At 45.6% G+C, this 17,023-nt stretch overlaps 1 protein-coding gene across 6 annotated transcripts; it reads right to left on the bottom strand.

Annotated features, from left to right (window-relative positions):
* Positions 1-668: 668 nt before the first annotated feature.
* LOC307198254 (zinc finger protein 75A-like) lies at positions 669-16,734 on the bottom strand. 6 transcript variants are annotated; one of them, XM_079945045.1, is made up of 8 exons: positions 16,608-16,681; positions 16,249-16,520; positions 14,005-14,133; positions 11,999-12,194; positions 10,894-10,985; positions 10,482-10,608; positions 7,347-7,457; positions 669-7,168 (listed from the first exon to the last, which is right to left on the bottom strand). In XM_079945045.1, the coding sequence occupies exons 3-8, from the start codon at positions 14,023-14,025 to the stop codon at positions 6,570-6,572; spliced, it is 1,146 nt and encodes a 381-aa protein (XP_079801171.1). In that variant the 5' UTR covers positions 14,026-14,133; positions 16,249-16,520; positions 16,608-16,681; the 3' UTR covers positions 669-6,569. The 6 variants fall into 6 exon arrangements, with proteins under 6 accessions (XP_079801171.1, XP_079801170.1, XP_079801173.1 ...); XM_079945044.1 differs by having other exon boundaries at positions 16,249-16,734; XM_079945047.1 differs by having other exon boundaries at positions 14,005-14,102; positions 16,249-16,734.
* Between the last annotated feature and the right edge of the window lie 289 nt (positions 16,735-17,023).

Genomic DNA, 17,023 nt, shown 5'->3' with positions numbered 1-17,023 from the left:
TCAAAAAAGGCTGGCAATCACTGCATGCTTATACTCCTCTCCTTTGACCCGGAGTTTACACTGTACATTTAATTTTTTTAAATAAATTTACCTATCTATTTATGGCTGCGTTAGGTCTTCGTTGCTGCGCCTGGGCTTTCTTTAGTTGTGTCGAGTGGGGGTTACTCTTCCTTGCGGTGCACGAGCTTCTCATTGCGGTGGCTTCTCCTGTTGTGGAGCATGGGCTCTAGGTACGCGGGCTCAAGAGTTGTAGTACGAGGGCTCTAGAGTGCAGGCTCAGTAGTTGTCGCACACAGGCTTAGTTGCTCAGTGGCATGTGGGATCTTCTTGGACCAGGGCTCAAACACGTGTCCCCTGCATTGGCAGGCGGATCCTTAACCACTGTGCCACTAGGGAAGCCCTGCAGTGTACATTTAAACATAAGCACTGAGAAGTCCTCCTATAACAAAACATTGACTTTAACCCACTGCCCCCAGATTTACTTGGGTGCATAATACTTTTTTCATGGAATAGCTCTGCATAGCTCACATTGTTCTCTACCTACGTTTGGTACCCACTGACAGAACAGATTTCCAAGGCCCCTTCCAGGTCCTTCTATACACCTCGGTGTTGAGACAGTCCTTGGGAAGAGATGTGCTGAGTGCCTGCAAGACCCCTAGGTCTGTGTGGGTATTCAGGCGCTTACTAATGGCAAGTGTTGGAGAGCAGACATGGTGGGGGTGGGTGCTGAGAGGACAGGCAACCTGAGTGGAGGTGCTTTCCTTGGGGTGCACATGGAATCCAGTCTTCTTATTCCAGGGTGAAGTTCCCTGAGCTCCAAGCTACAGCATTCATTCAGATAGAATGATAGCCTCACACATTCCAACGTCCCCAACATAGGAATCCTCTGTGCATTCCTTCAGAGGGCCTGCATGCTCTTCTCTTCCATCTCTCCTGATAAAGAACAAGACCAGGACTCATGACCATCACACATTTGTCAAGCACTCAATACCTGAAGAAAGGAGAACACTGGGCCAGGGGGTGCTCTGAGTAACCAAAGCTAATGTTCAGGTGGCTGTGGCAGTTTTTTTCTGTTTGATATAAGTGGACCCTTGAAGAACATGTGTTTGAACTGCAAGGCTCCACTTACATGTGGACTTTTTTCAATAAATAGGTACCGCAGCACATGATCCATGGTTGGTTGAAGCTGCAGATGCAGAGGGCCAACTGTAAAGTTATACATGGATTTTCAACTGTGTAGGAGTTGGCGCAACTAACCTACCCTGCGCGTTGTTGAAGAATCAACTGTATTTTCATCCTTGTATTTATATTATGTCAGTTTTGTGCCCAACACTGAAGTCTACACAAGACAGACAAAACCCCTGCCCTCCTGATGCTTATATTCTAATGGGTTAAGACAGACAAAAGCAACCAAACCAAATAACTCTGCCTTGTGATACTTCCTATGAAGGGAATAAACACAATACTCAGAATGGTTAAGTGCAGACATGACTGACTGGTATAAGAGTGAAGGTCAAGGGAAGACAGAGCCCTTGTGCAAGCTTGGATTTCAAACTGTGGGAGCTGTGGAGAGACCCAAGAGGAGAATACTGTAGAAGCGCCTCTTAACTCAAAGAAGAGTAAGACTGGAAATATGAGCTCCTCCTTTAAGGATGATGAATAGCTTTGATGCTGGGTAATGCTTACTCAACAGGAAGTTACAGGAAGAAGGAAACATTAAAACACATTTCCATAACTCCTCTGTGTGAGAAACTATTGTTCCTTAAGCTACTAACATTTTAAAAAGATTGTTCTGAAGCTTAAAATATCTCTTCTCTTTGTGAACATTAAAGATCCTCCACTTTTTCATTTTTTCACATGCTTTGAAACTGTTCTGTTTGTACAAGTCATGGACAAATGCTTAGTGTGAAAATCATGATGCTGGAAATATTATATTCATTGGTTAAAAACATTCAACAGAAAGATTTCTTACCAAGTTTTTCCTTGAAGGTTCAGGGTATTCAAATACTATAAACCTTATTTTTGTATTAGTGCTTAGATCTGTGCAATTCAAGATTCATAATCCTACTGTGGTGGAAATGAAAAGCGATTCTGATAGTTTTCCTAAATCTGAAACTGAGTGAAAGACAAGAGCTTGCTTGCATAATTCCTCTCACAAGAGCCAGATGGGAGAACTGCTTTGAGTGAAGTGCAGGCATTATCAGATATGGATGATTTATACAGAAGGAAAGCCTTATAGACGCTTGACTGCGGAAAGAACTTCAGTACAGCCCAGTACCCTTGTCCACTGGAGAATTCATACACAAAGAAACCCTACACATACATTGGGTTCGGTAGATGCTTTAAACAGTGCTCCAGCCTTGCTCTCCATTGAACCCACACAAGGAAGAAACTATAAAAGTGACAAGTGTGGAATAGATTCAGCAACAAATTGCTTCTGTACTTGTTTGGAAAGAACCCTAGAAACAGAATGTGGGTAAAGCTTCAGCACTTCCTACTCAGGGCACTTCAGAGACTGTACAGGAGATAACCCACAGAAAGAACGTGAGGCCTTCAGCAAATAATCCACTGTAAGCACTAGAGGGAAAGCTCCTGAGAGAAAAGTAATGGGCAGCCTTGATCCATTACACATGAGTGGGAAGGAGCCAGGAAATGCACAAGATGCTCGGTAAACACTTGTCTGTGGAGTGGTTCAACGAATGTCTGGAAAATCCTTTATGGTGTTCAAAGCTTTTTATTATCCCAACTGTCCAGCTGGATAGAAAAGCCTGCTTAGCATTCTTCCTCTAAAAATCTCCAGCACAATTAAACAGTTCTGTTTCAAAAGCTGATCGAAACCCTAGCAGTTTGTTTTATCCAAGCTCTCCTCCTGTACTTCCCCTCCAGTTAAAAGATAGTTGAGATTCTCAAGATGAGCTTGAGGTTACAGTCAGCTTAATGGCGAGAACTCTGGGTATACAATGGTCACAGGACCGTGTCCACTGGGACCCATGCAGAGAAGGGGTCGAGGATTTGGGGACAAGGCTAGGTCAGTGATCCAATTCTCAGAACCAACCTTGGAGCCACTATAAGGCTGTTAACTGGACACACAAAAACGAAGCACCTTCTGGTTTGTCCTAGAAATCATCTGATTTTGCAGGTCATATTAGTGAGAACTTTAACACTGTCTGAGGCTGAACCTAGGGTTGTGTCTGATTTTTTAAACGAAGCCTCACAGTTTTAGTTTTACCTTGCTGTTTTACTAATCGGCTCTCATCGCTGTGATGAGGTATAGAATGCCTTCTTCCAACCTGAATACATCCAACCCAAATTCCAAAACATACGTAGTAGTAAAACACTGTGCTGATTAGTGGCTAAGTTAGAACTTTCCCACTGGAAGTTTCTCATTCCCCAGCTGGAGTGCCCTGCTCCTGTTTTCCTGTCCAAGCTTCTTCCCAACTGTTACCTTTCAGTCCAGGAAAAGAAGCCACCTTCCTCTTTACAACAATCTGGGAAAACTTGGTGATCTCCTTCCCATTTTCTAAGGCACAATTCAAAGAAGGTACAACAGAGCTATTTACCAAACCATTCCTTGAAGTCTACTGCACTCACTTAGAATGGAAAGGAACCCCTAACCTCTCCCTAGCCCACTGATCAACAGAAGCCCTTCCTGTGCATGCAGGGCTGTGGAGCAGTGGAACAGAGGGCAGACAAAGACAACGAAATGGAATAAGGCCAGAGAGAGAGACAGATGGTTGCCTCATCCACTTCAACAACTGACCTCTACAGGATTTGTCCCTGGTAAGCAAGCAAGCAGTCTGTCTTTCCCATCACCTATAGTCTTATAAGCTCCTAAGTGTTCCCATCAGTGTTACACCAGCTCAGTGGAGCATCTAGAGGAAACTAGATCTCTTCCAAGGACCAAAGACCAGGTGGAATGACAAAGAAGTTTCCTGAGCTCTAGCAGAAGACGGTCTTACTGACAGGCCAGGTTATGCTGCAGAAACACATAGCACCAACATCCCATTGACTTAACACAACAAAAGTTTATTTCTCATTCCTACAGTCCATTATAGGTCTGGGGGACTCTCCAGAACAGATACCCCTCCCCAATGTGGGGGGCTCGGCATTCCAGACTGTTCTGATCTTGTGACTCCTCTCTATGTGCTTATATGACTGAGGCAGGAAAAGACACCACTAGAGAGTCCTGCAGCAACAAACAAATGCTACAGCCGAGAAGGGAAACTTTTGCTCACACCCATTGCTCAAAACTATCTCAGGATGCTAACTGCAAGGAGAAAAAAGTCTAACCACTCCCTTCTTACTGTTCACTAGGATACAAGCTCCATGAGGATATGCATTTTGTCTCCTTGTCCACTACTATATCCTTAGTTTAGAAGACTACCTGGGTACATAATAGGCCCTCATCAAATTGAATGAATGAATGCAGTGTCAGCAAGAAATCCACATGTATATCTTGGGAGAAAAAACAGAGTCCCAGGGGTGTAAGGCTGAGACTGTTGGGTAAGATCTATGCAGACCAGAGCTGCAGAGCTGGCCGAGCTTAAAAAATAAGCACACTGGTATACTGGTACAGTTATCTTAAGAGAAGAAAATGAAATCCTGCTGACAGCAGCAGAAAAACCTCAGGTGACTTACACCATTAGGCACTGAAGCCAAGGACCAAATCAACCGAGCAAACCACCACCACGAGTGCTCAGCTCCTGGAAGGAGCTGCAACAGCCACAAATGCATCTGCTCCTTTAATGTAGTCAGTCCACCCAACATACCACTGGGGACCAGGGGAAAGGGAAGGACACGCACACTGACTGAGACCCTGCTATTTCCCAGGCCGATAGGTGTTTTTCCTTCATCAACCCCTCTAACCCCCAGAAAAACCCTGAGTTGAGTGTTATCTCTATTTCATATGGAAACTGGAGATTTAAGAGTGTTTCAGTAACCAATCAAGAAACAGGAATGTGTTACAAGCTAGAAATAGAAATAGACACAATACAATGTCATCCAGGCTGGCTGGGCAGGGACAACATACAGATCAGTCCTGCTAATCCTGCCCTCAGGCCTGACTGATGCAGCTAAGTGACAGCCAACAGACCCACTAGCTATGGGGTCTTAACAAGCCTCTGGATCTCTTTGAACCTAACTTCCCTTTTTATAAGAGATTTGTAAGAGATCATTTAACCTCTTTCCTAATACTACCTGAAAGCTCTAACAGGAACACATCTGAATCACTGCTGTAGGTGTTATAAGAAAATCCACAGCCCATAGCTTTTTGGCATTCTATGCTATGCTGGAGAAAACAGAAACTGGAAGACCCTGCCTGTTTAACAGTTTACAGTGTAAGTCAACCAAGGCAGATGCAGGTTCACCTAGCCTTGCCTGCCACTCAACATCAGTTCCCAAACCTTTCCTTTTGGGAACTTGGTCTCCTGCTCACTGAATTCCCAGAGCACCATTCCCAGTGACCCACAGGATCCTCCCTACTGCATACACTCCAGTTCCCAGACAAACATAACTTTCTTGTTGTTCTTAGTAACAAACAAAAGCCACGTTAAAATACAAACAGACAAAAACCTAAGAAGTTGATCCTGAATTCCCATTAATTTCCATGAGCTTCAGAAAAGTGCTCATGTTTATGGCTGTTTTATCCTATTGGCATTGTGAGGTAAGGAGTCCAGTTAATTGCAGAAAATTCTTCTTTTCATCTAAAACATACCAAATGGCTAAAAATTCCAACCCATGTCCACATGACCTCATTAGATATTCTTTTTTCCAACACCACAAATGAGAGGCAATGATAGTGCATTATTAGTTCACCTGGCAGATTCTCTAACAGTGAAGTAAATGACTTCATCACAGTAAAAACTGTGCTAACAGGACTAAAGAGATATAGTTGCTAAAATGTTCAAGAAGGAACTCAGAACCAGGTCAACTTTGTGAACACTGTCCAATGACAAAACAGAGTAAGAAAATCCAATTTGGTTCTTGGAAAACTTTATATTAGAATTCATTTCTACCTCATGAGACTACTGAAATTCATAAGTCTGCTAACTGGAAGACAATGGTATGCAATGAAACATGTATATTACTGCTTTTTGTTTTGGAAGACCATGCTACAAATGTTTCTATCATATGTGCTTAAGAGTGGCTGGGGAGGTCATTCTGTGACCAAAGAAGACTGATGATTCATGACTGCATCTGCTATTTTGAAGCTGATCTTGCTATTTTGCCAGGTACAATCCCAAAGCAGCTTTTTCCCTTACTCAGAATATTCTTAGAACACTATTTTTGCTAAAGAATTCAGTGAAAGTTCTAAGTAAAAACAGTAAGTAGTACAACTATTAACGTTTCCCCTCCACAGTCAACCCTGATTTCTTTCTGTGAAACATGACGTTTACATCTCCAAATTTTCCACTGGTGAAAAATTCTTCATGCTTCTTAATTTTGCATTTTTTCATAAACTTTAGGGTCAAGTGCCGCTTGGTATATGTCTGTAGGCTGAGGACACTGAACAAGCTTTCCTTCACTGGTGTCAAAGTCTTGAGCACTTATTGAAGATTCTCCTGCATGTGCTACAGGTGGGTTCTCCGGTGTTTAATAAGGTGGGAATTTTGACTGAATTTTTTTCCACATTGATGACATATAAAGGGCTTCTCTCCAGTGTGAGTTCTTTGGTGTGTGTGGAGATGTGAATTTTGACTGAAGCTTTTCCCACACCATGAGCATTTATATGGCTTTACTCCTTGGTGTGTTGTTAAGTGCTTATTGAGATCTGACCTCCATCTAAACCTCTTATCACACTGTTCACATTTATATGGTTTCTCTTCAGTGTGAATTCTTTGGTGCTTAATAAGGTCAGAACTAACTCTGAAGCTTTTCCCACATTCCTGACATTTAAAAGGCTTCTCTCCTGCACGTTCTTTCTCATGAAGCTCGATAAGTTTCAGCAGCTCTTCTTCCCACCAGTTTGAAAATTTAATTCCTTCCTTCACTGGAAAATCTTGGTGCCATTTCCCCACCCTATGTGTATCACCATGATTTTCTTTGCCCATTGTTTTCTGATGAACATTCACACTGGCTTTTTTTGATACTATGTCTCCTGGTGCTTGTATTTCTAAGTCAGAAAAACATATAGGTTGATGATTTTCAGTGTCATTTTTCATCTTTATCTCTGTTGGAATAAACATAAGAATCAGCCAACTGTATGTCAGAGCAAGAAAACCATGGGAATAGAAAAAAACGCAATATTCACTGATTTAAAAAAAATAGGGAAGTAGAATCTTAAAATGTTAAGCCCTTGTAAAGGTTCCTACCAAGGCACATTTCTCCTCTTCCCATGGTATATTTACCTGAAAACAGCTCTTCGGGACTGTCTTTGAATATTGGGGGTCCTTGAACCCATGGCTCTTCCCCTTGCTCTAAGCAGCAGATCACTTTAGTTTTGGGGAGCACAAATAATGCTGTGAAATAAAAAACTGAAGTCAGTGACTGGAACTAACAATGGTTCACTAATTCCAGACTACTTCAGGAAGTGCAAAAGATACTTTAACAGTTTCTTATCCTGAATGGTTAAATGGAGTGTCTCATATCCAATATTAAGTTTACACTATACTGCATTTGTGAGTGGGTATGTAAAGACTGGGAAATAAATCTAAGCTAGATTTATGAAAAGGGTATGCGAATTCATTGCATGTTCCCCATCTTCTGAAACCAATACTCCATATTCAACTAAGCTGTAACCAAACTCCAGAGGCTACAGGAAATACAGGCTGGTCCTATTACCTCTTTAGGAAGACTCATACTGGATAAGGCAAGGTCTAGGGGAGTCAATGTGAAGGTCAGTGGGCTGGGTATCATAAATACAAGTGATTCCTGTTATATTATAGCAAGTTTCAATTGAGTTCTCAGGTACCAGACACTGGACCAGGAAAGATTTCTACTACTCCTATAGCTCACTGGTTCACATCCAGGTGGAGGAAACAGACCAGAATTACTTAGTGGACTTTCTTTAAATCATATTGCCAAGTATGGAAAGCATTCATCACTCAGTCATTCAATACATATGTGCTGAGTGGCTATGGTGCACCAGGCACCCTCTATGTGCTAGGGATACAGTGGTGAATAAGCCAAGCCCCTTGATCTCAGAGAGCTTATCTTCTAGCGCAGAGTGAGACAGTCTAATGTCAATAAACACGCAAATAAAATATCAGGAAGTGATAAACGTTTTGAAGAAAACTAGAGCAGGGTGAGAGAACACTCAAGATTCTGCTTCTGTGAAGATATTTTAAATAAGGCTATGTGAAAAGCCTCTCTTAGTGATATTTGAAGGACTTCCTTGGTGGTCCAGTGGTTAAGACCCATGCTCCCAATGCAGTGGGTCCGGGTTCGATCCGTGGTTGGGGAGCTAAGATGCTGCAACTAAGAGTTCGCATGCTGCAACTAAAAATCCCGCATGCTGCAACTAAAGATCCAGAGTGCCAAACTAAGACCCTGCACAGCCACATAAATATATATTTAAAAAAAAAGGAAAAAAAGTGATATTTTGAGCAGAACCCTAAACTGAGTTTTGTCATATGGCAGAAAAGTGTGCCAGGCACAGGGAAGGAGAAAGAAATGAGCACACCAAGCCCATGAAACAACAAGATGAGCAGTGTGAATAAAGAGGCCAGAGCAAGGGCACGAGTGGCAGGAGACGACAGCAGGGAGATGAGGAGGGGCCAGATCGTGGAGGAAGCCTTGGTAAGGAATTTGGTTCTTATATTGAATGTGATGAGAAGTTATCGTAAGGTTTTTAAGCTGAAAATGTCATCATCTGATTAGGTTTGGTTTTTTTGGCCACACCCTGCAGCTTCCAGGATCTTACTTCCCCAACCAGGGATTGAACCTACACCCTTCACACTGAAAGTGCAGAGTCCTAACCACTGGACCACCAGGGAATTCCCCGTGATTAGGGGTGTTTTTTTTGTTTTTTTAAATACCTTTATTTTATTTATTTATTTTTGGCTGTGTTGGGTATTCGTTGCTGTACGCGGGCTTTCTCTAGTTGCAGTGAGCAAGTGGGGGCTACTCTTTGTTGCAGTGTGTGGGCTTCTCATTGTTATGTCTTCCCTTGTTGCAGAGCACAGGCTCTAGACGAGTGCGCTTCAGTAGTTGTGGTACACAGGCTCAGTAGTTGTGGCGCACAGGCTGAGTTGCTCTGCAGCATGTGGGAACTTCCTGGAGCAGGGCTCAAACTCGTGTCCCCTGCATTGGCAGGCGGATTCTTAACCACTGCGCCACCAGGGAAGCCCCCCATGATTAGGTTTTTAAAAGACTCTGGCTGCTGTGTGGAAAACTGATTGTGGGAGGGCAGGAGTGGTGGCAGTTAGAAAGTATTGAGTGAACCTTGTGGCTGAGACAAGGATGGTAACAGCACAAGAGGCTGAGACATGATCTGATTCAAGCTACACTGTGAGGGTGGAGCCAAGCTGATTAGCGATGACCTAGTAGTGGGGTAGGATGGCAAGATCACAGTGAAGAATGATCCATAGGTTTTCTGGCCTGAAATACTGGGTGAATGGTAGTGTCCTTTAGGGAGACAGGAAAGAGAAGAGCAAAGCAAATTTGGACGGAAGGGAACAAAAATTCTGGATAAGGAATGAGCATGTGAACTTGGCAAAAGCTCCCAGGTAAACTGGTTACACCTTTTCCCTGCCGAACCACTATCTGAGAATCAAAAAGCAACTGGTAAATATATCTGTGTATATAAAAAAGAAAAAAAAAAAAAAAGCAACTGGAAAAGAGACTCTCTCACAGAGAAAGCCAAGAATATGACAGATTACTCAACTCCTATGCAAAGGGAAGGGCAAAGAACTTCCCTGGTGGTTTAGTAGTCAAGAATCCACCTTCCAATGCAGCAGACGGGGGTTCAACCCCTGGTCAGGGAACTAAAATCCCACATGCCGCGGGGCAATGAAGCCCGCGCCAAAACTACAGAGCCCGCGCGCTCTAGAGCTTGTGTGCCACAACTAGAGAGAAGCCCACGTGCCGCAACGAAACATCTCGCATGCCACATCGAAGATCTCGCATGCCACAACTAAGGTCTGACGCAGCCAAATAAATAATTTTTTTAAAAAAAGATTCAGGACTTCCCTGGTGGCGCAGTGGTTAAGAATCCGCCTGCCAGTGCAGGGGACACAAGTTTGAGCCCTGGTCAGGGAAGATCCCACATGCCGCAGAGCAACTAAGCCCATGTGCCACAACTACTAAGCCTGCACTCTAGAGCCCACGAGCCACAATTGCTGAAGCCCACGTGCCTAGAGCCCGTGCTCTGCAACGAGAAGTCACTGCAATGAGAAGCCCATGCACCACAACAAAGAGTAGGCCCTGCTCGCCGCAACTAGAGAAAGCCCGCGTGCAGCAACGAAGACCCAACACAGCCAAAAAGATAAATTAAAAAAATTTAAAAAAAAAAGATTCAATGAAGGGAAGGGGAGAATCTTTACCTAGAGAGATGACAGTCTCATAGTTTTCTTGCATTACATCATTGTAGAGGGCCTTCTGAGTAGGATCCAGTAACTCCCATTCTTCCTGGGAAAAATATATGGCCACTTCTTCAAATGTCAACAAGCTCTAAAAAGAGAATACGCTTTAGCTAAGTATTTGCCACTTCAAAAGCAGCCCAACCATCTGACCCATGATTTGTATGTTAGGCCAGGAACTAAAGGAACAGCACATGATACTTTTTAAAGTGAGGAGGCAGAAATGGAAGAGGCAAGGGATCAGCAAACAGTCTGGGAGGTGTCCAGTTCCCCAGCAGGATCATCTGGGTTAACACGCCTCTAAGCACGTGCTGGGCAGTGTAGGTCAAGGGCAGCAGGGAGAGGCAGCCCTAAGAAGCTGGAAAGCACAGCTCACCTGGGACTCAGGCAAGATAGGCTCAGGTGCCACTGGCCAGTCTTTGGTGTTTGTCTGTTCAGGAAAGGCTAGGATCCGGTGAGCAGGCACCGCTGTGGGTGAAAGATAGCAGAGGTAATTTCTCTCGCTTCTGTTTCTGAACGTGGTAGCCTCTTTTCTAAAATACAGAAGACCCCGATTTTTTTAGTATTGATGAGATACCTTTACAAGTACGTGTGCTGGACTTCCCTGGTGGCGCAGTGGTTAAGAATCCGCCTGCCAATGCAGGGGACATGGGTTCAAGCCCTGGTCCAGGAAGATCCTACATGCCATGGAGCAACTAAGCCCGTGCACCCCCGATACTGAGCCTGTGCTCTAGAGCCCAAGAGCCACAACTACTGAAGCCCGCGCACCCAGAGCCCATGCTCTGCAACAAGAAAAGCCACCACAATGAGAAGCCCACGCACCACCTCGCTCACCGCAACTAGAGAAAGCCCACGTGCAGCAACAAAGATCCAAAACAGCCAAAAATAAATAAATACATAAATTTATTTATTAAAAAAAAAAGTGTGTGTGTTCAGAAATGCCTCTCTCATTATAAATGAAAACCATGGAACTACCAGCCTCTAAAACAGGTTCCCTAGTTTTCATGAGCAAATTAATGAAACGAAAAAAATTTTTATTACCTTCTCGTGACATAAATTGAAAACAAAATACTCAGGGAATCCAGTGTACAGTAAGAGATGTAGTTTTTTTCTTTTTTTATCATTTATTACTTTTTTTCTGGTACAAATAGTGTTCACATTCTGCCACTAACCACCCATTCTGATCCCAATTCCTTCCATATTTTCAGCATGAGGTGAGACTGACCCTCTCTGCTTTTCTAAAAACAGAATTCCTGATGTTATTACCAGGGTTCTGTGGTTTGGAGATTTCTGAATCTTAGGCCAACCCCCACCTTCAACCACACCTGGTCTGCTCTACCATAATCTGGGGGGCATCCTAATTGCTAACGTGGCTACATTAGTAGATCCACAGGGCAAGAAAGAAAATGGTAACAACATTCTGGCTTAACAAATTACTATCCCAGCTCCCAGGAGAAGGCAAGTAACGTGAAGCTCCTTACCCCTCTCACATACGGGCTCAGTTTCTTTGTGGGTATTCCTGATCAGCAGCTCTTGTAGACTCTGGTGTGTATTCCAAAATTCTTCATCCTGGGACATGCCCACTTGCTGGGCCTCTGCTGGCTTCAGCTTGAAGCCTAGGGCCTCTGCTGTCTCTCCCAAGAGCACTGCCTCCTTTCCCAGCTCATGGTCTGCAACCTAGAAATAATGCCCATCCTTGTTACTATGGAACTTACTTTTCGTTTGGGAGTTGGTGGGAGAGGGAGGAAAAAGCAGAGTGCAAACTGTGGGAAGAAGGAGACACTAAAGGAAATGTCACAAAGACTTAAGAGAGATACGGGACCACCAATTTCCCACAAGAACTATACACAAAATATAGGAAAATTGGCAGAAGAGGAAAAAAGGTGTGGTTACTGTCAGCCCTCCAAGACAGCAGCCCCCATCCTCTGCAACCAGCCCAGCTCAGACCACTAACAGGGCTGCACAGGCCACCTGTTCTCATGCTGCCTTGACAGACTTTCTCTCCCAACTTAGATTCTTGCCTTAGCGGTTTCCTGTCCTCTAACTCTCTCAAAAGATAAAGGAATTGAATTTAAAAGTTGTCCTGTCGGGCTTCCCTGGTGGCGCAGTGGTTGAGAGTCCGCCTGCTGATGCAGGGGACATGGGTTCGTGCCCCGGTCCAGGAAGATCCCACATGCTGCGGAGCGGCTGGGCCTGTGAGCCATGGCCGCTGAACCTGCACGTCCAGAGCCTGTGCTCCACAACTGGAGAGGCCACAACAGTGAGAGGCCCGTGTACGCCAAAAAAAAAAAAAAAAAAAAAGTTGTCCTGTCAACCAGATTTTCCACATTGCCAGGGAAGAGTCTCACAGAGGATTGGGATGAAATGGAGAAAAAAGTGGGAGGAAAGAGTCAAGGCTCCAACCTATCCCCAAATGATTTTGACACAAAACGTGTGCCCTCCCGGTATTCTCAGCAGGCCTGTGAAGCCAGCTGGTATGCTGCCACCTGCCCAAGGGCATGCCCTGGATCCCCGCTCACAGCACAGCCAAGGAACAACCACTGAGGGAGGGCAGTGGAGGCCCTTGTCTACGGTACAGAGGACACTATCCCTCACGCTCTTTCTTCTCTCAGCTACTCTGTTGGGATTTCCAAATCTTTCTTTCCCTGTTTTCTTTCTACTTTTTCTCTTCCTGGGCAGTCTTCCTCTAGTTGTTTGGTTTCTCCCTCTCTTTCCTATCTTCACTCTCCTTTGGTCTCTGAGAATTACTGCTTTTTGGATCTGTCCCTTCCTCTCCAACTCCTTATTGCCTTTTGTTTGTTTCTAAGAACTTGAGGCTCATCTCTTTTGCCAAGCCAGACTAGGCTCATTACCCTCAACACACCCTGGCTCCAAAGAGGGCAAAAAGCAACTCTCCCTAAGGCCAGGGAAGTCTGCCAGGATCTCTGAAACCTGTGGACTGACTATGGCTGTGGGTCTGTGCTTTCACGTCCTGCTTTACATGTCCTAAAGGAACAACAGAACTGAGACTTAATTCATCTTATTTCCCAATTAACTGCCCCCAATACATCCACCTTCACCCTGTTTTACTGCACACATGAAGAATCTTTCTTCTCACCCCATTCCTCATTTGACCAGATTCCCTCTGTAAGTGTTCTACCAGGACCACAGCCTCCTCAATGCTCTGTAGATGGTGCTTCTTTATGCAAGTCTGGGTGTCCCTGGGCAGAATGGTCAGGAACTACTCTAGGACCACAAGTTCCAAGATCTGCACTTCTGACTGAATCTCTGGCCTCAGCCACCATGGGCTTAATTTCTGAAGCTGGTCAACAGCCTCCCTGGGTCCAGCTGCATCATGACAGAGGAAGCTCTAGAAGTGCTGGTGAAACCTCTTGGGACTGAGACTGTCCATTTGGGGGGCATATTTCTTATGCTGACTGGAGCTCCCTGTCACAGGTCCCTTGGTCTCCCACAGAGTCCTGATCTGAGGGTTCAAGTACTTACCCACCTTCAGATCTACTGTCATCATTCTGATCTAGGAACAATTTGGCTCCTGTGTTGGACACACCACCAGCACCATCTTTGACAACTGAGGCCCAGTCTGATCTGGAACAAAACCAACAGAAGGTTCTTCTTTCTAAGGCATTAAAGTGAGAAAAAAAAAAGTGCATGTCAATAAAAAAGTCACACGAACTTTACTACTTGTTACTTATTATAAGAGAAAAATGAACTTTAAAAATCAACTGCCAAACCTTTGTTTCTCTCCTTTTCTTTCTATTATTCAACGGAATACAGCACGACTTATTGAAGACAAATGTAAATAAATTACTTTGCCTTAAAAAAAAAAAAAAATAGGGCTTCCCTGGTGGCGCAGTGGTTGAGAATCTGCCTGCCAATGCAGGGGACACGGGTTCGAGCCCTGGTCTAGGAAGATCCCACATGCCGCAGAGCAATTCGGCCCGTGAGCCACAATTACTGAGCCTGCGTGTCTGGAGCCTGTGCTCCGCAACAAGAGAGGCCACGGCAGGACTTCCCTGGTGGTGCAGTGGTTGAGAGTCCGCCTGCCGATGCACGGGACACGGGTTCGTGTCCCGGTCTGGGAAGATCCCACATGCCGCGGAGCAGCTGGGCCCATGAGCCATGGCCACTGAGCCTGTGCGTCCGGAGCCTATGCTCCGCAACGGGAGAGGCCACCACAGTGAGAGGCCCGCATACTGCAAAAAAAAAAAAAAACAAAGAGAGGCCATGACAGTGAGGGGCCCGCACACCACGATGAAGAATGGCCCCCGCTCACCCCAACTAGAGAAAGCCCTCACACAGAAACGAAGACCCAACACAGCCAATAAATAAATAAATAATTTTTTTAAATAAATTAATTTTTTAAAATAAATTAATTAATTAAATCAGGAGAGGTTGGTGGGTGAAAAAACTAGTACCCACTGGCTCCAAGGAGTTTGGGGATTATCCAAAGATTTAATTGATGCACTTCCTATGCCATCCTCTCCGTGTAAAGGAAAGATCAGGAGAATATTCTGAGTTTCTCTTAAATTTCAACATATCGTCCTAGTCTGTCTTCAGTAAGAGGGTACAACTTCTATGACCTTTGCTCTTTTGGGAAGATGAAAGACTTCACTTCCTGGACCATTTGAGGTGCTCCTTTGCATTGTATGAAAACTGGCAGAAGAGCTGGAACAATGAGACCAGAGTGGAAGAACAGTAATTCAGAAAAATGGAGCCTTACTCTTCTCAAAAGCATCTCCCAATTAAGTAACTAGTTGCTCTACATTCATCTTGGCATTTCTTTGTAAGATATATAAAGAGCACCATGCAGAAGATTTATACCTGAATTTTTAATTTTCATTACTTGACTTAGGAAAAATTACAGCTGATCCTTGTTCACAAAATGTGTATCCAAATGTCAGTTGGGAAAAAGGACAGCATGTTAGTTGGTGATGATTACATTCAGCTGCTACATTTCTCCAGGGCTCATTTAGACCTCTAAGCGAGGCTGAGGAGGAGTGCCTCGTGAGCCTCACTTTCCCTGAGGTGATCCAGCGGAAAGGGCACCGAAATTCTGCCCAGGAAGCCACGGTGCTCACAAACGGCCGGCTCCCGATGCCCACCTGGCTCTGAGGAGCAGGGACACTTCCCAGGCTTTCGCATCAGAGGAAGCTGATCTCTCTGAGGCTGGACCACCCGTTTCTCCCACAGTAACATCAACCGGTAAAGGAAACGCCGGCGGAGGCGGGAAAGTGGACACGACCGCCCGGGCGCGCCCGCGAGCACTGTGCCTGCGGGCAGTGTCCGAATGGACTCCCGCAGCGCGGCCCCGGGCGCCACCCGCACAAACGTTGGAGAGAGCGGCCTCACGAGCCTGACGGCGGGCCTCGCCCTAGACAGTCCAGCCGCCCGGCTCGGAAATACCCCCGGCCGCCTTGCAGCGGCCGGCGTCTCTCGGGGGCTCCGGAGCCTGCGCTGAAGCGGAAGCCGCTTCTAGGTTACCTCGGATGGCTTGGCTTCGTGGAGGCCGCTCCCTCCTCCCGGGGCTCTACCGCAAGTCGCCGCCGGTCCGGCCACCGCTCTAAGGAGGACAGCTCCCCGCCCCGCGCCACTCAGAGGTGGGTTCCGAGGCTCAGGCCCGGAACCACTTAGGTTCGCCTGGCCCGGACGGCCCGCCCGGAGCAGTTCCTGCGCCGCGGGCTTACCCACCCCCACCCCTCACTCTATCCAACCGGAAGGGGAAGTGACGTACCTCCGGAGAGAGGCTCCTCGCAGGTCAATGTGTCTTCACCGCCGCGAACTGGCGTTTGCCAGGCGGCGAGAGTTGATGTCACGGAGTCTCAGGCCCGCGGAGCCTGAGGGCCCTGCACAGTGGCTGTCCTCTCGCGGCCATTACTTCCTTCGTCGTTGTGAGTGGGTGGCGACTGGTAACCCGGAGTCCCACCGCGTGACGTCCCCGCCCCTGCCAGTGCCCGAGCTGTCCTCCCGCCGCTTCTCACAACCTCTTCCGGTACCTGGTGTTGACTTAAAACAATAAAATAGCCAGTTATTTTATCAGCAAAATGAGTTAATTTGGGGACAATAAAGAGTTGCTATTTGGAATATGCAAACCCTGGCAACCATAAGCAAGTCTGGAGAACATGGTTCTTGTACACAGGAGACCTGAGGAGTTCGGAGCGACTGTTGTAACCCAAGAATCCACTGGAGCAAAATGGGAGTGTAGTGGCTTGTCATTGGCTGAATTTTGACAGTCTCTCATTGGCTCACCTGTTGCTAGGTCAGGAGAAAATCTTCCTCCTGGTGGGTAGTAAAGTAGTAACCTGTTGCTAATGCAATTGATGTCTAGTGGTTGGGCGTGAGATCAACCCCTTTGAGCTCTGATTCCATTTTAAATGAGGTACCGTTTATAATTTTCACAAAGGCAGTTTCGTCTAACTAATCTGGCTTGTGATAGGTGTGACCCAGACACTCACATGCAACCAAAGTTCCTACAGCTGGCTGAGCACGGCAATCCCTCTGTCTTACAA

This window comes from Stenella coeruleoalba (assembly GCF_951394435.1).
Source record: "Stenella coeruleoalba genome assembly, chromosome: 15".
Classification (NCBI taxonomy): Eukaryota; Metazoa; Chordata; class Mammalia; order Artiodactyla; family Delphinidae; genus Stenella; species Stenella coeruleoalba.
The sequence above is the reverse complement of the archived record's forward strand: the minus strand, read 5'-3'. Positions and strand labels throughout refer to the sequence as shown.